Genomic DNA, 20884 nt, shown 5'->3' with positions numbered 1-20884 from the left:
TTACTTCATTGAGTCAACTCAATTATTAACCATTTTAATTGCATTTATTTGGAACCTGAGCGTTTTCAATAAACCTTTATTGTGAAAACCAAATTGGATCGTTACAATCGCTAGCTTTACACAGTCGCCACAGGGCCATTTGTTTTCATTTGAACACCGTATTTCCAAAAATTTGGTCATTTTTATACATTATTCGCCTTGTGTATATTTTTATGCAGTTTATTAAATATAGCTAGGTATTTGTAACATTTCCATGAATTTGGTCAAATAAATGTGTGTTTTTTTAATCATTCGCGTTATGAAAAAAACATTTGATTCCCGATTTCCTGGTTTCATGTTACATTAGCTACGTTTAATTATTAAAAGAAACAGGTAAATTCAATCAAATGCTTACGACGTTTGCATGCCAAGAAGTGACCAAAAGGTGGCAGTAAATAACCGTGGAAACGTAACCATTTTTGGTGAGACACTTTAGGAGGACTTGTGAAATCACGTAAAATCATCCTGTAACAACCCAATTCGATTTTGTTGTCAAATAAGATAAGAGTTTTACATTTTTAACTCTTCGCTTATACAACTCCTAAATGTACTCTACTGCCTCGTTTAAATAATGTTTTATTGAAAAAAGAGAGAGAGTGAGAGAGATAGAGAGAAGAGAGACAGGCGCCATTTAAGTTCCCGCGAGACTTCGCCAATAACAAGGAAGTATTTCTCGTTCAGCCCTTGGCTGTCCTCCTCTATTTGCATATCACGTGGGACGTTTCTGAGCGACAAATTCAAGAAGACGGGTGACATTATTGAGGTTTTGACTTTGTTTCTTTCGTTCGTTCTTTTCTACGTTCGTACACAAAATGCCCGCCGCGAAGGAGCAAAACAGCGCAGAGAAGGCGCAAGGGGAGCAGAAGAGCTCGCCGGGTTTGTTTTGCGACGAGCGCGGCTATCTGAACCTGGTGGAGTTCATCCTTGAGCACGGGCGCAAGAAGGGAGACCGAACCGGGACCGGCGTCTTGTCGGTGTTCGGCACCCAGGCCAGATACAGCCTCCGAGGTGAGCCTAGCTAGCACGCACGACGGTCGTCGAAACACGACCGAAGCCGCTACTTTGACGACATTTTACACGAGAAAATCTCACACACAGCAAAATTCACAAAACATTTGCAAACAATAATCTAAATATCACCTGCACACACCGTGTGAAAACCGTACTTGTGTTGTGTGCCCATAGATGTACCGATTAATTATTGCTTCCGCTATCACAGTGATGAAGAATAACACTGTAGCTGAAAGCTGCCCACGAATATGTTGTTATAGAATCATTTTTGCCCGGTTCGGTAGAATTGTATATAATATGAATTACAGCGCAAACACAAAAGTAAACGCAGGCAGCCATTTTGAACTGGATCTCATCATTGAGTGCCGCAAAAGCCAGGAGTATTTGTTTCACATTTGTATGTGTTGCTAACTTGCTTTTCTCTTTTGCTTTGTAGATCAGTTTCCTTTGCTGACGACCAAGAAAGTATTTTGGAAAGGAATCCTTGAAGAGTTGCTTTGGTTTATCAAGGTGCATTTTTTTATTATGAAATAGTATTTTTCTGTGGGCCACTGTGTTGTGTTTGGCTCAGTTGACACTTGGACGCATATGTGTAAAGGACTCCTATCTTGAATTTGGCCCTGAATGTATCAAACTGTTAAGTTCCTCCACTGCCAATGGCCATCCGGACGCGTGTTTTTTGTCCGGCCAGGGCTCGACCAATTCCAAAGAGCTGTCGGAGAAAGGCGTGAAGATTTGGGACGCAAACGGCTCGCGCGGCTTCCTGGACAAGTGCGGCTTTACCGAGCGCGAGGAGGGCGACCTGGGCCCCGTGTACGGCTTCCAGTGGCGGCACTTTGGCGCCGAGTACACCGACATGCACGCTGGTACCGCTCCTGTAGCCGCTTACATCCTGTTCAGCCTACCTCATATTTTGTGCGTGGTGGCTAAACGCACCCCCAAAAATGTGCACGTTTTGGTCCCCTGGTAGCACATCATAAAATACTTCTATATTGTCAGGAGGGTTTTTAACATCCGCTTGGTTTCTCTGCAAAGAAAGAGCCCGCATAACGGTTGAAAGGAAAAGCTGCGCTACATCAAGTGGCCGTGCTCAACTGTGAATATATTTTTTTTCATTCATTTAAATTAAATTAGACTGTGTCAAAATAAAAGGAATGAATATGGAGTTCTCACAAGGGTAGCAGCCTGTTTGGGATGTGGGAGGAAACCGGATTGCGGGCTCGGGGAGAACACGCAAACGCCACACAGGAAGGTTGAAGGCAGCTGGATTTGAACTCCGGTCCCTTCGCAGTGAGGCGGACGTGCTAACCGCGGCGCCGCCCAATAGAAATAATTAAATATTGAAATACTAAAGTACTTAAGTAATTAAATGTAGCGATACGATCAAATGCCATTGACACGTTTGTACATCGATACTTTTGTTTTGACAACAAATAGAATATAGGAGGTTTGTATTGACTTTTGCGGCATCGTTTTTCGGCTTTTTTTTGTGCTTTTCCCTCCCCCAGATTACACGGGTCAAGGCGTGGACCAGCTCCAGAAAGTCATCGACACCATTAGGAGCAACCCGGACGACAGGCGAATCATCATGTGCGCGTGGAACCCCAAAGGTGCCGCGGCGGATCCCCGTACGGGCGCCGCGTCGTCCCTCGCCTGATGCTTTTTCCCCTCGGCCAGACCTGCCTCTTATGGCGCTGCCGCCCTGCCACGCCCTGTGCCAGTTCTACGTGTGCGACGGCGAGCTGTCGTGCCAGCTGTACCAGCGCTCGGGCGACATGGGCCTGGGCGTGCCTTTTAACATCGCCAGTTACGCCCTGCTCACCTACATGATCGCGCACATCGCCGGCTTGCGGCCCGGCGACTTTGTTCACACCTTGGGCGACGCGCACGTCTACCTCAACCACGCCGAACCCTTGAAAGTGCAGGTAGGACGGCGGGGGGAGCGCCCGAATTCTCCCGCCTGACGTCCGTTGAATATTTGTCCAGCTGCAGAGGGAGATCCGCCCCTTCCCCAAAATGAAGATCCTGCGAAAAGTGGAGCGCATAGACGACTTCCGCGCAGACGACTTTGAGATCGTGGACTACGACCCGCACCCGGCCATCAAGATGGAAATGGCCGTCTGAGGCCTGTGGCTATTTTTTACTCACGCAAGGTCCAAAAGGACCACACGCACACACATACGCAAAAATCAAAGATCTTGTCACTGAGGAGACATCCGGTCTTTGAGACACAAATCAAGAAGGCAAGTTACTATTCAGTAAGTTGCACATGTTTTCTCAAGGAAAAAGAATATATGCCAATGAGGTTTTCCCAATTTTTTTACCATCATGCCCTTCCACCTTTTGGGTGCAAATTTTCCTCGCTGAAAAAAAAGTCAGCCGATTGTTAGCTCGTCACTGGCGTTTTCCGTTCGTGATAGCATTAAGCTAGTTTAAAGGAACAATGTGTAAGATTTAGAGTGTTTTTCATTACGGACAGAGGGAGGTGCTGCATTAATTGAATGTAAAATGAAATGAACTCATCTGTATTTTTTTTAAGACACATTATTTCACGCACCCCGCTTTCAGACTCACTGGTTTAAGGCAACAGAGTTAAATAGAATATACTGCCATCATGCAGCACTTCTATTGCAAGTGAAAGCTAAAAAAAAAAAAAAAAAATGACACCATAATAGGTCAATCAAGACATGTTTCGAACATATTCATATAAGCTGATGTGTCTTTCGTACGCACGTTTTCAAGTAGGTTGTGTTATTTTTTGTTAATAAAGAGAGTGTGCTTTACTTTGATTTGCATATGCGTCTCCTTATTAACATCTTACTTTAAGGAGCAGGATATAAATAGCAACTGAGCCTCGGGACCCGCGACACACGTAAGTCCATTTCCTCCTTGAAGTGCCCAACAAATGTACAAGAGACTCGGCTGACCGTTTTGCTTGACTGTCAAAAGATGAGAAAATGCCAGGACTAGAAATCATAATGCAATTTATTACGTGTCGTGTTCCCGTAATGTGCACGTTTCTTTTCTTCTAGGCGGCAAGTGGAGAGAGGGAGGACCAACTAATTCCTTTATTGTACAAATTCCCCATGGTGAGTTTTTTCCCGCATTCAGCATTAGCACTCAGCATATATATACCGTATAAAAACAAAGTTGCGTCCCGCCATATACAAAGCTAAACAATGTTATTCACATGAGAAGAATGGCTACATAAACACGTTATTTTGTATTGCTGTGCTGCTTCATGTGCATACATACTGAAGATGCGGGGTCCCCAACCATCTGCCTGCACCGTCCTACCTCGCTACAAAATATAATATCAACAGCGGCCAGAGGCGGCGGCAAAAACTTAAGCTCGAGCCAAACAGAGCAGTGTTGAGTGAAGAGTTGAAGGTTCAACTAAATCGGTTCCGAAACATCATTATTTCGGGCGCGGCCCCATACCGGTTTATCCACGGACCGGAATCGGGCCGCGGACCGGCGCATGGGGACCTATGCTGTAGATGGCTCCGGGCTTCACATGTGTAGAGTGTATTTGTTCTCAGAGGCGTATTGTATCTGATTTTCCTTTTCTTGATTTTCCAACAAATGAAATAAAGTAACATCGCATTCTTCTTTTGTGAGATATACCTATATTAGTGGTGTCAAACTCATTTTAGCTTGCAGGCCGCATGGAGGAACATCTAGTTCCTAATTGGGCCCACTTTCACACAAACAGTGTGTGTGTGTGTGTGTGTGTGTGTGTGTGTACACATACATATGTATATATGTGGGCCCATTTACACACACAGTGTATTTGGTCATATTAGGTTGCGCGGGTCTACCTATGGATGTGAGCAGAAGAGTTGGTTGCAGAATGTATTTGTGCAAGTCCAGGCCTGGGTTTACAGTCATCTTTTTTTATTCCCCTCCCCCACGCAGCGGCGCGCTATAGGTTCTCGCCAGGCTGGTACTGAGGCTCGGTGGCAGTGAAGTAGTCCTCCAGGAAGGACTGGATGTACTCGAAAGTGGGCCGCTCGTCGGCCTCCTTCTTCCAGCACAGCTTCATCATGTCGTGCAGCGACTCGGGGCAGCCCTGCGGACACGGCATGCGGTAGCCGCGCTCCACCTGCTCCAGAACTTCGCGGTTCACCATGCCTGCGAGAAAAGTGGTGAGTTGAAGAAAAACAACATTGGTTTTGCCCGTCGTAGAAAATGACGCGGGAAAATACACGTGATCAGTCGTATTCCAGTATATTGCACTTCATATAAAACTTGAATTTATACATTGTGTGTCATTAAAATTGAATCAAAACTGAATTTTGTCACAAGGTATAAAATGACTTGTCTTTCAGGTATACCCGCTATTGCTACATAAGATCATTGAGCTGTCTCAACTCCCCTCGGATCATCTGTGCGGCGCTCATATTTGTCCTTCGCTGCGGGATAAACTAGCGTGAGTGCTGTTTAATTGTCTTTCTCCATTGCTGCTTCTTTTGTGTCCTGTCCACTGCTTAAAACACTGCACCATAGATGCTTTTTAGCATTGGCATCAGGCTAGCACACTCTAAACCTATAACTTGGCCCATTAGAGGGGGATTGGGGGGTCTCACCCGGGTAGGGCACTCTGCCTTTGGTGACGAGCTCGGTGATCAAGATGCCGAAGGACCACACGTCCGACTTGATGGTGAAGCGTCCGTACAGCGCCGCCTCCGGTGCCGTCCACTTGATGGGGAATTTGGCTCCTAAAACAGGACGGAACCCAAGTTAGCTCCTTTCTGGAAGCTTTTTTCTCTCAGACGGTTTCCTTTTAAACTTTTTTTTTTTTTTTAAATCCAGCCAAATGCGACACGACAAAATGTTCATTATTGTCGGCACAGTTGCGTTTCTCCCACCTTGCCTTGCCGTGTACTCGTTGTCCTCTATCAACCTGGCCAGCCCGAAGTCTGCGATCTTGCACACCAGGTTGTCGCCCACCAGGATGTTGGCGGCGCGCAGGTCCCGGTGGATGTAGTTCATCCTCTCGATGAAAGCCATGCCGTCAGCGATCTTAGAAGAATAAACTTGTCAGCAATCTTAGAAAAATAAACTTGACAGTGACACTTGAACACAACTCATGGGACACGGAAAGGCAAATCGACTCCAATCAACTGGACGGACGGATAGATAGATAGATCAAACGTATTCTTCTTCCTTTCCTTTCCTTTCCTTTCCTTTGCTCCTCGTCATTATAAGGATCTCTGATTGACAATACTTCAGCTCACCTGTGCGGCCATGTCCACTAGCAGTGGAAGCTTCAGGAACTTCCCATCGCCTTCTTTGAGAAAGTCCAGCAAGCTGCCTGATCATTAAAATAAATAAATAAATAAATAAATAAATGGGGGTCTTGGTTGGAAAAGCAGATCAGTTAAAAGTTTTTGTGGGCGTTTTATTGCGGAAAATGTGGAATTTTTGCCATTGGAAATGTTTGAAATTTTGCTAGATATTTGAATATATGGAACTTTTAGAGGGGATTTTTGGCTTAGTTAATAAGCTGGAATTGAATGTTGGACTATATGGAATATAGTTTTCAAATGTTATTTCTGCGGGTATCAGCAAGGCTTTTCAAACTAGGAGCAAATGAATTGAAAAAATGAAGTAGCTTCTTGCTAAATTGTGTTAGCGTGTCATGACGTATCTTCTGGAGTTACGGAATAAATGACAAATGTTCCAAAGTATCCCAAATCAGACGTGGACGGCACGGAACTCAAAGATGCTACATTGAGGGCAACGCTTTTACGGACCGGTCATTTGCCTACCTTTGGCCATGTACTCGGTGACGATGTAGATGGGCTCCTCGGAGACCGCGGCGTAGAGCGGCACCAGTTTGTCGTGTCGCAACTTCTTCATGATCTGAGCCTCCTGCAGGAAGGCCTCGGGCGACATGGTGCCCGGCTTCAGGGTCTTGATGGCCACTTTGGTGGTCCCGTTCCAGGTGCCTGGCCGGGGGGAAAACCCTCGCGTCAGAGTCCCGAGGAAGTTGAGGATCGCACGAAGTTACCGGCGTCGATAAGGCAATGGAATGAAACGTACCCATCCAGACCTCTCCAAAGCAGCCCTGGCCCAGCTTGAGCTCCAGTCTGAGGGACTCTCGGGGGATCTCCCACGCGTCCTTGGCCAGACCTTGGGTCTGAGGTTTGACGGTGGGGCACACGCCCGTCAGCTTGTGGCACAGGCCGTCGGCGTGTTCTGAAACGTCACGACCGGCGTCACCTTTCCGCACGGCGGGAGGACATGCAGCGGGCGCCTCGCCATATTGCCCCACCCGTGTAGTGTTGGACCAGCTTCTGCAAGGTGTCAAACTGCGCTCGCGTGGTGATGTAGTAGCCGCCGCTGTCCAGCTTGCGGATCTTGTAGTGCTTGACGTTGTCGCCTCTGCTTTCGTCCCAGTCGCGAATGGAGAGCGAGAAAGCGCCTTGGACGGGGACAGTCGTAGCGTCAGCAGACGGCCGACGCCAAAAGGCGGCGGCGGGCGGGCGGGCGGGGGAGTCGGCACCTTTGGTGGTTTCGCTTTCTCGCGCCAGGAAGGTCCCTCGATGATTCCCTGGATTCAGCAGCAGTCTCTCGGCGTCCTTGCGGCCCATTTTGCCAAAGTACCACCTGGAAAGACCGGTAGCGGTAACTAGCCGGTAACGCGCTAGTTGCGATAATAGTGGAAATAGCAGACTTTGGTCGATCTTTTTAGACTCCACTACACCAAGTAGATCACGTGACCCGCTACAACATTGCTAAAGACTGTGTAGTCCGGTCGTGCACTTGGGCCGGGAGGAGTTCTAGCTCTCCTGCAACTTTATTGCCTACGGAGCGAATGGATGAGCAAACGGCGAAAGTGGTTAACTCGGGCCGAGTCCAACTTACTCTTCGGCTTGGATGGAGTCGGCAGGGGCCACGTAGTTGCTGGGAATGTAACCTTTCTCCCCGCTGGTGATGGAGCGAGCTTCCCACCAGTCTCCTTCCCTGTGAAGAGAAAAGGGTGGCAGTCTACCGTTACGTTTCGCTTCACATGGACACATAGTTGCTCCGGGGACGCCACCCTACGTATTGTTGATGATCTGGAAGCGATCGCCTTTCTTGAACGACAGGTCGTCCGACGTTCTGGCTTCGTAGTCGTACAGCGCCACGAAGAAGGTCACGCCGCCTGGAACGCACGTAGTTTAAATCGGTTATCGAAGGCGCTACTTTGCGGTTTTTCACTTATGGCGGGGGAGGTTCCGATCCCCGTTAACTGCGAAAAACGAGGGATTATTATTAGGATTATTATTATGACTGTATCCTAATAGTCCCAACGACGTATCCGGGAGAACTCGGGTCGCCCGCGCGACAAGGCACGGCCGTACTTTATTTCCACTTACTCGGGACAGAACCAGAGAAAGAGTTGGACGCGGGGCCGGCGAAGGACGCCCCCCCGAAAGGGGTCACGCCGGCCGAAGACCCCCCGAAGGGCGCGAAGGGCGAATTGAAGTTGGCGGAGCGGGACGACGCGGAAGGAACCAGACTGGGCTGGGGCCGGGTGGGGTCGGGCCCGTAGTGGCCCGCGTGGGGCGTCGCCGCGGCGACGTCGGGGTCGGAGGGCGAAGGGTCCTCCGGGCCGTACTTGACGGCGGGGCCTTTGTCCTCTTTGCTCTCGACGCAGCCCATGGCGGCGCCCTGCTGCGGCAGACACAAGGGGATTAAAAGGCGGCCTCGGTGACGTGACGCGTCGGGCCTAAAATCAAACCTCGTGGACTAGCGTCATCTCCCAAATCACTCTTGTTGTCGCTAAGACCGTAAGCCGTGCGGCAACTGGGACGTACGGGGAATAAATCTGCTTTGGACCAGTCCGGCCACCGACCGCTTACAAATGTAAACCTTCCGCTTTGTTTTTGGCTCAAGTCTTTGGAAATTGACCGTCCTTACAAGCCTTTTTAGATGGCAGCTGTTTAGAAAGTCGACTGCGGCAGCGTCGTTTATCTCACGGAGAACTGAAAACACCGGGAAAACGTTTCTAGGTTACTGACTGAATACACGGCTGGCGCAGCGGAAAAAAGCTACGGCCTTCCCAGTTCAGCTCGTGACACCTCATTCGTTGCCAAAGACATATTTCTTCGTATGTAAATACTGCGTGTATATGGGTAAGAAAAGAAAGGAAAAATTCTTGTTTTATTGCACTTAAACCGCATGATACAAACAAAGGCTTTTCCCTGGGGTCGGCGCCCGCCCCGCCATTTGAGAAGACTGGCCTGGAATCTTCTGATGGAAGGATGGCCCCGCTAGAACCGCTACAGAAAAGCAATGTATTCTAAAACCGATTTTCTAAGCAAAGAATTGTGGGTTGGGCGGCACCTGCCGAGGTAGACCTGAACATTTCTACAATCTTGCAGATTGTTGACATTGCCTCATGGCCCAATAGAAATATTTTGGGGCTCACGCTTATGTGGTCGCTTGCTGCTCGGCAGAAGAAAAATGTGGAATATGCCCTCAAAATTGGATTCCATTAAACTGGAGCTGGTGTGGAGCATTTCGCGGGATTTGCTGCTGCGGTGGCCTCGTGGGCGCCGCCAGATTGAAAACATCAGCGCCACTTTCATTCCTCGCGGAATTCTTCTCTGACACCCTCGTAAAGAAGGGGGGGGGGGGGGGGGGGCTCGGATCGATTAGCCAAGTCGGGCGGCGCGGGGTTAATTGGCATGCGACGCGCTCGCATTTTCTGCTGAGATGGATGCGACGCGCCAAGGGGGATGATTTCGGGGAGGGGGGCGGGGGGAGTTCACGGGGTTCTCTACCGCCAAGGAAAGCATCGGAATTAGGAAGGACCGCTCCGTTCGGACGCCTTTGGAGGAGGTCGCTTGGTCGGATGGCGGAAAACGTGCCAACTACGCCAGATGGAACAAGAAGGAAGATTACCAGAATGGAGGATTTGTTTTAAGAGGATCATAAAAAAAAAATCAAAAAGCTGAGCTCATATTTATCATGACACAATGAGTGTCAAATCTAATGACCCATTTTGGGGGCTCGGACTCAAAAAGTAGCAAATTCCCAAAGGAAGATTCCATTTTCACACTAAATAATGCATCAATCCTAACGACTTGATGCGGCCATCTGCGGGAGATAGAGTGAGGTTGGACAAGTGGGCGCATGCGTCCTTGCCATCTGTCACGGCCACCTTTTGACTTGCTCGGGCGCCGGCCGCAACGCTGGAATCCCAGAAAAGAAGCAAACTTGGAAAAAGTTGCTTTTCTACGGGCGCTTCGCTTGAGCCCACCCGCCGTGTTTGAACAAGCCTGAGCTTTTTTCTTCTGAAACCTATACATGTATATATATATATATATATATATATATATATATATATATATATATATATATATATGTATATATATATATATGTATATATATATATGTATATATATATATATGTATATATATATATGTATATATATATATATGTATATATATATGTATATATATATATATGTATATATATATATGTATATATATATATATGTATATATATATATATGTATATATATATATATGTATATGTATATATATATATATATATATGTATATGTATATATATATATATATATATATATATATGTATATATATATATATATATATATATGTATATATATATATATATGTATATATATATATATATATATATATATGTGTGTGTGTAGTTCGCGCGTCAATATGAAATTATCAATATGTACACAGTCTTTCATTGAAAAAATGGAGCGGGTCGGGTCAAAGGGCGTCCCTCGCCGCGGGACCGCAAGGAAAGCCCGCTTCGCCTCAATTATCGGATCGCGTTCTCATTAGCGACAACATCCCGTTAGCCCGGGGGAACGCGACCTACTACGCCGCTCGGCATGCCAACGCTCGTCAAAAGGCACAACAGCCCGGGACGCTGTACCATCGACTGCAAAGGAAGCCCGAGCGCAGTCGAATCAAATCGAGGGCCTTTTTTTTTATTTGCGCGTTGTATCGTATTAGCGCTAACATGAGCGCGTGACGGTTTGAAAAGCTCTAATCAGGGCGCATAGGTAGCATGGATGTTGCTATTCGTACTGTATTTCCCACAAAAGCGAAAGTGTCATAAGAGTAGCCCTGCTGATTTTGCTAGCCGTGGGAACCTCGCTCCGCTCCCTTCCTAGCGCTTTAGCTCGTCGCTAACAACCAATCAATCCACGCCGGCACGCTAACACCAGCGAAGGACGGCAAATTCCGGCCGCCGGAGGCGGCTAACTTTCATTGGCTCTCGCTCTCCCGAACGCGCGTCTTTTTGGACAGCCGTTGGCAGCTGACGCGCCGAAGCTTTTTTTCCCCGGCCAACAGATGCAGCGTCGGTCGCGGCGGCTTCCTTCCGCTGCGTTCTTGCCATGCCGCGGCCGGAATTTTGTCCCTGGGGACGTACGTCAAAGACGGTCTCTCTGTCTCGCGAATGTTTCGGGACAGCTGATCCCCACGTTGGCGAGCACCGGATCCGCTTTCGTTCTTACTACCAGATGTATTAAGCCAGCTGCCTAAAATAAACAATCTTCATGGAGAATGCCCTTTTGCTTAGGAAAAAAAGATGAATCATTAATATTAGCATTTTTGGCATATTCCGCTAAAAATTTGCAGCTCTGTACATCGATATAAACGCACTTCCAAACCATGACATGCATACCATGATATGTATACTTTTTTTAGGTGCGCTCTATAGTGACCTCATATATCATTTCATTATGGGGTTTTTTTGTATGCCGTTGGGAGTGGGCTGCATTCTATTATAAAATGATACTGTAAAATTTGGATATAAGCCACTACTTTTTTCTCATGCTTTGAACCCTGCTGCTTATAGTCCAGTCTGTCTTTTTGGCAGTTTTTTACAAGCCGCCGAGGGGGGGGGGGGCAATTTCCCTGTAAACAAAGCGAGACAGAAGTAGACGCCATTGACGTATTGATGCTCTACTTGTAAACACAATCAGGCATGTTATAGTTGTGTTGGTGCAGAATTCTCAGTATGTGTGTGTCAGCGTGGAGGCAGAGCGTACCGCTGCATGCGTTTGTCCCAGAGGACCAATGAATCGAAGACGCGTGCGCGTCCCAATACTTTTGCGCCAAGCGCTGCATACTGATGACTTCTTTGTTGATGCCAGGCCCACCCTCACGTGACAAAGAGCACTTTGCATTGGTCCTTACCTCGCTTCGGGGCCTCCTTTCGCCGCCTTTCGTCTCGTCTGTATCTCACACAAACGGAAAAAGAAAAAGAAAAAAAGAAGCAGCCCTATTATTCCGAGCGGGAGCGTTCCGCCTCCATCGTGCGTGCGCGCGCGGCCGCCGTTAAGTGGAGAGCGGCGTGCAGTTGCTCCTTCCTGCCGGACTCGGCTGCCCCCCCTTTGACGCCGGAAGCATGTCAGTGACGGCCGGGATGGGCTTTGAAACCGGGCCCGCTCCGCTCTTCTCCCGCTACTACTGCTGGCTTAGGGCATGCACAATGACGGAGAGGAGGAGCAGGAGGAGCACGGATACGCGCACAAAAAGAGAACAGGGAGGCGTTTAACATAAGGCGGGCTTTGGCGCCCTCTACTGGAAGATTACTGTCTACCTGTAGTTTTTCACCAATACAAAAAGTCATGCGTTGAATTTTTTTTTCCTCTCGTTTTTCTCAGAGCGACATTTTCCCTCCTTAATGAAAACGTGTGCTTCGTTTTATAAATAGCATTGCTGCGTTTTTTCATTTATTTTAGATAGGTAGTTTTTTCGACTGGGATGTAACAAGAATAAATGTATTGGTTGATGGGGATGTCAAACCAAACCTTTTCTTCGACCTTCAATTGTTAGCTGCACCCCCCCCCACACACACACAAGCAGAAAAACGTCATTTCGATAAACGTTTTGGAATTTCAATTAACAGAATCCACCCGTTTTGAGCAATCTCAGGGAGCAGCCATTTTGCCATTGTTGCTGACTGCGATGTCATTTTCAATATGTTTCCCCCCAGAAATCGTTTCGCGAACAACAAAGTGTATCCGTATAGAATAAAACAATTCAGCATTAATAAATATCATACATGTACAGTGTATATATCTGTATTTGTGGGGACTGGCAACTAGTCGTACTTGACAGGGGGGAAAATGGGCCGGAGTACATGAGCGGTTAGCTGTTCCAATTAATTTGCTCTTATTTTGAAAAATAAGTGCAATTCTTGTCCCCGTTGTCAAGCGTGTGTTTATGAGCTTGGGCATGGGTGTAACATTTTTTTGTTGTTTTAATCGACACGAAAAATCTTTGATTTCGATTTGCTGTCCCTGCAGAAACATTGTTCAAATCTTAGGTACCCTTTGACGTTCCCCCTTTTGAGGAGATCTAAATTTGGACTGCTCATAAATGGATTGGACTATTCAGCATCAGAAAGGGCCGCCACTTCCAGAAATAGTCACCGCTGCTAAAATTAGAATTCTGAAATCATCACTTCCACGCGACTGATTCGTTTGAGGTCCCGGGAACTAATTGGGGGAGGAAAAAAACGTGACTTTGATTGACCATTTTGTTTGAGGCGTGTGGTGTGGTGCACTTTGGCTCTTGGCCCACGCGGGGGCAGTGTTTCTCCGCAATGGAATTTTCCAGTTGAAGAACCATTCGTTCGAAAACGCCTTTTCCTCAAAAAGTGTCTTCAAAACCCAAGTAGAATTCAAGTGAAGATTAAAGTTCAAGTCAAGTAGCGCGCTTGGGCCGTGATGCTGTTAGTGAGCGCTAGAGGGAGCTCGTCTACCACTCGCGATCCAAGAAGCACATTGTGAGACTCTGGAAGTTGCAATAGTTTGTCATTTCACCCGTAATCTTCTTTCTTTCTATCGATATCCTTATGCAGCAACACAAAAAACAATATTCACGTTTATATGAAAGGTTCAAATGCCAAAATGAATCTAAGGTTAGCTGCCTGTTGTGATCTCAGCCTTTATCGTCAATATTCTCGTCGGGTGACGTCATTGCCTTAGTGCAGATGAAGTCATTTGAATAATCCTTTCATTAATAATTCATTCCTGAAGTATGTAAAGACTGGAGCCGGCTCATTTGTGAAGTATATACTCGCCTGCGGGCGTTTTTGGACAATCCTTTCTAAATCGAAAGATTGGAGGCTCGCATAGTAGCCACTGGGGCTGTGGAGATGGAATTTCCGTTTTTATTCTATCCATTCTTTCATTGATGAGTCAAATCATTGGATCGAATTCTATTTCCCATTAAAGTGTATTGTGAAACATTTTTTCCACGAATACTGCCAATTAATCAAATAAACCGCCATTTTTTTAGCTGCAATTTTTTTATATATATATACCAGCCACCATCTGGTTAAACAAGGAGACACAGAAGAAGACGCTATAGAATTATTGATTTGAAATATGAACTGCAAATGTATTTGCCACCAGGGGGCACTCTCGTGATCCCAAACAGGCATGTTACTGTTGAGTTGGTGCAGTAGTCCGACCATCAAAATGCTTCTTTGAAAATTGTAAGTTCAACAAATAGTATACATAATATTATACATATTATAATATTCAGTGACACAAACATAAAATCTGTCAATTAGAAGCATCTTTCTCACAAGGTATTAGGAAGAACTTTATTCCTATCTTTGAAGAAGCAAAAAGCTTGATGACTCATATGCTAACGTGAGACTCTTATGCATTTGTGTACCAGGACAGCCCCCCCCCCTCCCCCCCTCCATTAAGGATGGTCCGAGCAAGCGAAGGCTCCGGCGGGACTGGATGACGCGGGCGCCTCCCACCTCAGCAGCATAAAAAGCGGCGCCCGCTCGGAGAGGAGGGAGGGACGCGCGCACCCCCAAAAGTTGTCCGGCCGCCACGCAAATGTTCGCAGCCGTCGCCGCCGACAAAACACACCCGCGAGAAAAAGAAGGAGGAGAGGGAGACGGGAAGAAGAGGCGCTCGCATCTGGCTCTGGCGCGCACACGGGCTCGCCCGCCGGTAACAGCGCGCGCCTACACGTCCGTTTCAAATCAAATCCGAAACTTCTTTTCATTTTTGCTCAGCGCGTTGCGCAGCGGACAGAAAGTGTGCTCGAGCGCCCGCGTCTTCTCCGTTTTGCTTTTGCAGCAAAATGTCCAGCAAAGCCACCATCGCCTTGATCATCTACGGCATCTTCATGCGGCACGGCGCCGGCGGCGCATCGCGCCTGGGGCTCGCCTTTCCTGCCCTCACGTATGTCCCGCGCTGAGATTAACAACAAAACCAAAAACACTTGCCTAATATATATATATATATATATATATATATATATATATATATATATATATATATATATATATATATATATATATATATATATATATATATATATATATATATATATATATAATTGCTTTAAAATGCATCTCAAAATGGATATGAGTAAAAATGACTTCATCACATATGCAATTCGTAAGTCATTTTAAAAGAGTAGCAGTCGCGATCCACATGTAGCTTTTACGGAAAAAGGCGCATCCCTTCCGATTGTAGACACCCGTTGAAAAGAAAGCTTCGCGCATCTGCGGATCGAAGCGGAAAGCGTCGCGAGTGAGACGGAACGGCGGCGAATCCGACCCGTGGAAAAAGGAATGGGCTTGCGGGACGGAATAGCCCGAAGCCCTTTGCACTTTTGCCCCGACTTTTCCAAGCCGTTCCTTCTTTGGAATCTGGCGGCCCGCGCTTTGCCTTTCGCTGGTCTCCGGGCCATGGGAAAGGGCGCTCCGACGCGCGGACGGACGGACGGATGACATGGCCGTCCATCCTAATTCCGTTGGAATCCTTGGGCAATAAAGCCAAAGGCGAAAGAGGGTCTCCCGCTGAGCATTTTGCCGGCTGGCTTGCAGACTTGAGGGCGAGCGGCACGACGGGGACGGCGACGCCCCGCCGCCTTCGGATTACCGCGGGGGCCGGCCGCAAGAGCGCCACGTCCACTCGGCCGCGTATTACCCGCCGCCCGACAAAAGGTACGCCGGCCGGCCGACCTCACTTTGTCCCTTGTCAATATTTTGGCTTTGTTTTTTTCAGTGCGCGCCCCTTCCAATTCATTCCAATGTGTTTTTTTTCCCTCCCTTTTAGATGGGATTTTATTCATTGCTTTGTTTATCTTTGAACTCATTCAATCCCAAAGAAATGTTCATATATATGGGAATATATATTGCCAAAGAAGGCTGATACAAAATGAATGTCGGAAAGTAACCCTCTAGTTAATTATGTTCCAAATTACAAAAGAAAATCATTTTGTTTTATGTTGATTTTGGACTTAATGCCTCAAAGCAATCAATGACTGAATGTAATTTAAATATTTAAGGTCATCAATTATTTTCATTATTTTTAAATCCTTATGTCAAACACTTGATTTTTCGTTTTGTTTTTTTATTGTTGGGGGGGTTAAATAAATACATGAATAAGGAAATGTATGTATGGACTTGAAAAAAAAAGTATTTAAAAAAATAGTAAAAAATAGGTCTGATTTAGGTCCGTAACGCTTTTTCCTGTTTTTCCACTTTAAAAAAAAATGTAGTTTTTTTTTATTCAAATGTTCTTAAATAATAAGTAATTATTTTAAAATATTTAAAAAAAAATCATATATATTTAAATTGAGGAATTGTACTAAAATTGCATGTTCAAGATTTTAAAATGGATGTATTTCCAATGTTGAAAAAAAGGGCGCATTCCTGTTTTTTCCTTTATTTGTCCATTTTCATTGATTTCAAATATGTTTTTGCATTTCAGTTATTTTTAAATAACATCCACGATTTGAAAGTCATTGTAATATATGGGCGTCTTGCAGGACGGAACGTCACGCGGACGGCATGTTCAACAAAGCCTACAGGAAAGCGTTGGGTCAGCTGTCGGCCAGGAAGTATCTGCACTCCCTCATGGCCAAGCGGCTCGGGTAAGCCGGGCAGCAATGTCCCGCCTTTGTGTTCTCGCGCCTGCGGCGGCGCGCGGCGGCGCGCCGCAATCTGGCCCGTCGTCCGTCCGCATCGCCCGTCTGTCGGACGCTTTTTCCTTCATTCCTCTCTACGAGCGTACCCGCCCCCAGACCATTAATTTCTCTTCTAAGAAAGATGGGACCAAAAGAGAAAAAAGATGATGTATTCATTTTAAAGGAGAAAAAAAAAAAAGCCAAATAATTCAGTGCTAACGTTTGACTGACTTTGAAATTCCCTTTAGCGGGTGGATAACGCGAGCTCGGCCTTACTGTTGCTTCTATTCTATGCGCCTAATAATGTGGCGCACCCACATATGAAAACACTTTTAAAATGGGCGTTTCGGTGATGGTGCGCCCTGTGGCGCGGAAACTACGGCAGTAAAGTTTCGGTGACGTCCGTGATTGTTTTGTTTTGATTCCCTCGAGCGCGGCTCCATTTAGCGGCTGCGTGAAGCAGCTCCGGCCTACCGCAGCTTCTATTCTATGCGCCTCATAATGAAAAAAAACGCTTCTACTAAAGTTTGACCGACTTATCTGATTGTTTTGATGGCCTGTAGTGCGGCGCCATCTAGTAGCTGCGCAACGCATGCCAACCTACCGCAGCCTTCTAGTGCCATGCGCCTCAAGACTTTGAAAATAGGCTATTGGTTTTAGTGCGGAAAATACGGGAGTAAAGTTTGAGCGAGCTCCATCTAGCGGATGCGTGTCGCGACCCCGGCCGCTGCTCCAGCTTCTAGTCCGCGCCTCTTATAATGCGCTGCGCCCTATATGCGAAAACGCTTTTGCGCCTTTTAGTACGAGCGATACGCTAACGGGAAGAGGCTTCGCCTTTCGGGCGCGGTGAGTTTGACCCGCTCGGTCTCCCCAGCGGCGGCGCGGGCAGGGCGGCGGCGGAGGAGAACGCGGAGCCGCCGTCCAAGCGCCACTCGGACGGCATCTTCACGGACGGCTACAGCCGCTACCGCAAGCAGATGGCGGTGAAGAAGTACCTGGCGGCCGTGCTGGGCAAAAGGTACAGGCAGCGAGCGGGCAAAAGCCGCTTCTAGCCCCGCCCCCCGAGGAAGGTCTCCAAAGGAAGCTTTCCGTTTGCGGGCGCGGAAGAAAGGCCGGAAGGGACAAAGGCGGGTGGGTGGCTTCTACTTGTGTCCTTTATCCACCGCAGACTCCGGGACCTAGATTTGCGCGGCGTAGACTTTGACGCCCTCCTGGACGGGGAGGACTTTCAGGCTTTTTGGGGCCGCCGGCTCCCCCCGAACGTCCCGGTGAGTTTTTTTTGTTTTTGTTTGTTTTTCGGGGGGGACGGGCCCCCCCTTCCCTCTTTCTCCTCGCACGATAGCCTTCGCTCACCTCCCTTCGTCCGAGGATCTCCTTCGGGTTCTTCGGGGCTCTTTTCCTCCCGGGCAAGTGGGCTCGGACCCTCGGCGCCGCTTAACTCCTTCCTTGCCGGCGACAAGAATGCTCCTCATTCAAAATACACCTTGTCTGCCGGCGGCTGCATTTTTCTTTTGTTTTTTCTTCGACGATGACGCCGGCGGCCGGCGCTCCGCTTAACCCGTTCGGTGCCAAGCGTTATCGGAAAAGTTTTTCGCATTTTCGCTTAGCTTTCCAGGCCAAGGGAATATTGCGCGCTATGTCAATACGGGTGCCCCCATACGAAAGATTGACTTCCATTCTTCACTCAGAATCCATGTAGGTAACAGTTGCGTCGTAAGTGTTGAAACTCTGCCATCCAAAGGTCACGGTTAGCGCTCAATCGGCTTATATTGGTTCGCGTTAGTCAAGGGTGTCAGCTCTTTTCCATCAAAAAACATATTTGACTTCATATTGTTATTACCATTTTAAAAGACCGCAATTCTCATCCGCGGCACCGAATGAGTCGAAGCTAATGGAGCTCCGTCGTAATAAAGTGTGACCGTTTGATGCGCTCCGTCGTGTTTGATGCGCTCCGCCTTTTCCGATAACGCTTGGTACCGATATTCTGTTTCGCTGAATCGCCTTCAAAAAAATAGCACTGTCTCCTTACCGTTTTTGTCGGAAATATATATATTTTGTTGTTGTTGTTGTTGTTTCGGAACAGGCTAACAAACGGCATATGCGAATCATTTTTAAAACCGACTGCGGATTTTTCCGCAGATACGGTTCCACTCCAGACCTGTAGGAGGGAGTAATGCACACGCTAAAAAGGTTTCTCAGATGTCTTTTTTTTTTTTGCCTTTTTTCGCAATCATCAGCTTTCAAATCATAGCCAAACAAAAAAAAAATTGCTTGTTAAATGGTTGTCGCTAGCAAGAAACGCGTGAACTTTGCACCTTCTGCTTCCACTTGTGTGCTTCCTTTCTCATCTTCTATCCCCAAAATGTGTCAAAATAAATAAAGAGCAAAGAAATGGAAATGCATGATTGAAGTGAGTAAAAAAATGCACCCCCACACACACACACACACACACACACACGTGGCCTCTCATGAATGTAAAACGGCCGAGCGAGAGAGGCTCTTAATGTCCTGCTTGACATTTTTTCTTCATTTGATTTTTATGATGGTGTAAAAGCAGGCAATGTGGAAATGTTGCTTTTTTTTTTTTTGCGTGTGTGTTGACCCCTGTGCACTTTCCTGCAGGCTTTGTGACGCAGGACGCTACCTTGCATGGACATTTTTTCGTTTTTTTCTTAATAAATGGCCCAGAATGACAGATGGCCATTTAAGAGGCCCTACGATGCTGCACATCATCAGCTCACATTTCAAGCCCCCCCCCCCCCCCCCCCCCCCCACCATAGCCTTACAAAGATATATTTGTGCACAAGGTGATTATAACGATCAGAGCGTTCGGCGTTGTAACGTTTGTTGGAATAAATTTTTTTGTAAACAACAAAACAGTGGCGTGATCTTTGTGGAGTTGGAGCCGACGGCCCGGTTCCCGCGGCGACGCAGGAAAAAGGCGGTAACGACAAGAGGGTTCGGGCGTATTTTTGCGCCGCGTATTGCGATCCCTTCCAAAAAATCCCCCGGGCCTCAGGAACAAAGTGAAACTCTGCTTTGAACGCCAGATCTGCTTTCAAGTGGGACGGATCTTCCAAAAAATGAAGCCAAAATAAAGAGCGCGGACGCCGTTCCGCAAGCCATGAATGAAGGCGAATGAATACGTTTAATAAACCTCAAAATAAAAAGATGTCATATTTATCATTATCGTATGACTCCTTTGCGCATTTAAAAGTCATATTTCAGATCAGATTTCCGTACAATAAGGCGCAGCAAAAAGCCTTTAATCTTGCCAGTTCTCAGGTTTGGGAGGGAAGAAAAAAAATCAAATAACTTCATCGCCGTGTAAAGTCTTCCGTTTTTTCCTCGGCACTTCAGTTATAAATGGAACACCCTGTATGGAATTTCGATAGGCTACATAATATATGTTCCAATTTGAAGGTGGATGCATGTTGCAAGCCCATCCACCGGTGTAGCTTCTTTTCTATGTGTTTTATAACGCGCTGCGCCTGATATATGAAAAATTTATGGCGTTGGTGGAAGGCGCGTCTTATAATCCCGTGCGCCCCATGGTGCGGAAAATACGGTAGTAAAGTTACTGATCAACTTATCTGATTGTTTTGTCGAGATTCCCTTTAGCGCGGCTCCATCTCGCGGATGCCCAGCCACTATTGTAGCTTCTATTCTAAGCGCCTTACAATGCGGTGCGCCCTTTTTAGGAAAACGCTTTTAAAATAGGCCATTCGGTGAAGGTGCGCCTTGTAGTGGGGAAAATGCGGTACAAACCATATCTGTGCATCATTTTAACACAGAACTGCATGAAACCCAGATGAAGTAGTCCACGAAATGCTCAACAATCTTAACATAATCAACAGCTAATCAAATGTGTTCTTAGGGTTTTTTTTCCTCTTTAAA

The 20884-nt window shown here is 46.9% G+C and overlaps 3 protein-coding genes across 4 annotated transcripts; 2 read left to right on the top strand and 1 right to left on the bottom strand.

The window, feature by feature from the left end:
- Window positions 1-693: 693 nt before the first annotated feature.
- Window positions 694-3839, top strand: tyms (thymidylate synthetase). Its single transcript, XM_088402581.1, has 6 exons — window positions 694-1047; window positions 1487-1560; window positions 1742-1916; window positions 2559-2660; window positions 2728-2975; window positions 3037-3839. Exons 1-6 carry the CDS (start codon window positions 852-854, stop codon window positions 3172-3174), a joined length of 933 nt encoding a protein of 310 aa, XP_088258707.1. The 5' UTR covers window positions 694-851; the 3' UTR covers window positions 3175-3839.
- A 144-nt stretch (window positions 3840-3983) lies between these two features.
- adcyap1a (adenylate cyclase activating polypeptide 1a) lies at window positions 3984-19864 on the top strand. Of its 2 annotated transcripts, XM_088402583.1 has the most exons (10): window positions 3990-4139; window positions 4969-5198; window positions 5382-5482; window positions 14732-15018; window positions 15148-15252; window positions 15903-16022; window positions 16850-16954; window positions 17862-18005; window positions 18156-18255; window positions 19610-19864. In XM_088402583.1, the coding sequence occupies exons 5-10, from the start codon at window positions 15152-15154 to the stop codon at window positions 19616-19618; spliced, it is 579 nt and encodes a 192-aa protein (XP_088258709.1). In that variant the 5' UTR covers window positions 3990-4139; window positions 4969-5198; window positions 5382-5482; window positions 14732-15018; window positions 15148-15151; the 3' UTR covers window positions 19619-19864. The 2 variants fall into 2 exon arrangements, with proteins under 2 accessions (XP_088258708.1, XP_088258709.1); XM_088402582.1 differs by having other exon boundaries at window positions 3984-4139; window positions 18156-19864.
- On the bottom strand, window positions 4104-12566 carry LOC148408127 (tyrosine-protein kinase yes-like). The gene is made up of 12 exons (XM_088402580.1): window positions 12233-12566; window positions 8418-8715; window positions 8104-8203; window positions 7924-8022; window positions 7562-7665; window positions 7331-7480; window positions 7099-7254; window positions 6825-7004; window positions 6291-6367; window positions 5922-6075; window positions 5640-5771; window positions 4104-5184 (listed from the first exon to the last, which is right to left on the bottom strand). Exons 2-12 carry the CDS (start codon window positions 8701-8703, stop codon window positions 4976-4978), a joined length of 1647 nt encoding a protein of 548 aa, XP_088258706.1. The 5' UTR covers window positions 8704-8715; window positions 12233-12566; the 3' UTR covers window positions 4104-4975.
- Window positions 19865-20884: the final 1020 nt, after the last annotated feature.

Source organism: Hippichthys cyanospilos, chromosome 19 (assembly GCF_059441005.1).
Source record: "Hippichthys cyanospilos isolate Australia breed blue-spotted pipefish chromosome 19, RoL_Hcya_1.0, whole genome shotgun sequence".
Taxonomy (NCBI): Eukaryota; Metazoa; Chordata; class Actinopteri; order Syngnathiformes; family Syngnathidae; genus Hippichthys; species Hippichthys cyanospilos.
The sequence above is the reverse complement of the archived record's forward strand: the minus strand, read 5'-3'. Positions and strand labels throughout refer to the sequence as shown.

Coding starts and splice junctions, on each gene's coding strand:
- tyms (XM_088402581.1), top strand. CDS start 852: ATGCCCGCCGCGAAGGAGCAAAACAGCGCAGAGAAGGCGCAAGGGGAG. Junction 1,561..1,741: donor AGTTGCTTTGGTTTATCAAG/GTGCATTTTTTT, acceptor TTGTCCGGCCAG/GGCTCGACCAATTCCAAAGA. Junction 2,661..2,727: donor GTGCGCGTGGAACCCCAAAG/GTGCCGCGGCGG, acceptor CCCCTCGGCCAG/ACCTGCCTCTTATGGCGCTG.
- LOC148408127 (XM_088402580.1), bottom strand. CDS start 8,703: ATGGGCTGCGTCGAGAGCAAAGAGGACAAAGGCCCCGCCGTCAAGTAC. Junction 7,481..7,561: donor AGAAAGCGAAACCACCAAAG/GTGCCGACTCCC, acceptor TCCCCGTCCAAG/GCGCTTTCTCGCTCTCCATT. Junction 5,772..5,921: donor CGAGTACACGGCAAGGCAAG/GTGGGAGAAACG, acceptor GTCCTGTTTTAG/GAGCCAAATTCCCCATCAAG.
- adcyap1a (XM_088402582.1), top strand. CDS start 15,152: ATGTCCAGCAAAGCCACCATCGCCTTGATCATCTACGGCATCTTCATG. Junction 15,253..15,902: donor CTCGCCTTTCCTGCCCTCAC/GTATGTCCCGCG, acceptor GCTGGCTTGCAG/ACTTGAGGGCGAGCGGCACG. Junction 16,955..17,861: donor CTCATGGCCAAGCGGCTCGG/GTAAGCCGGGCA, acceptor CGGTCTCCCCAG/CGGCGGCGCGGGCAGGGCGG.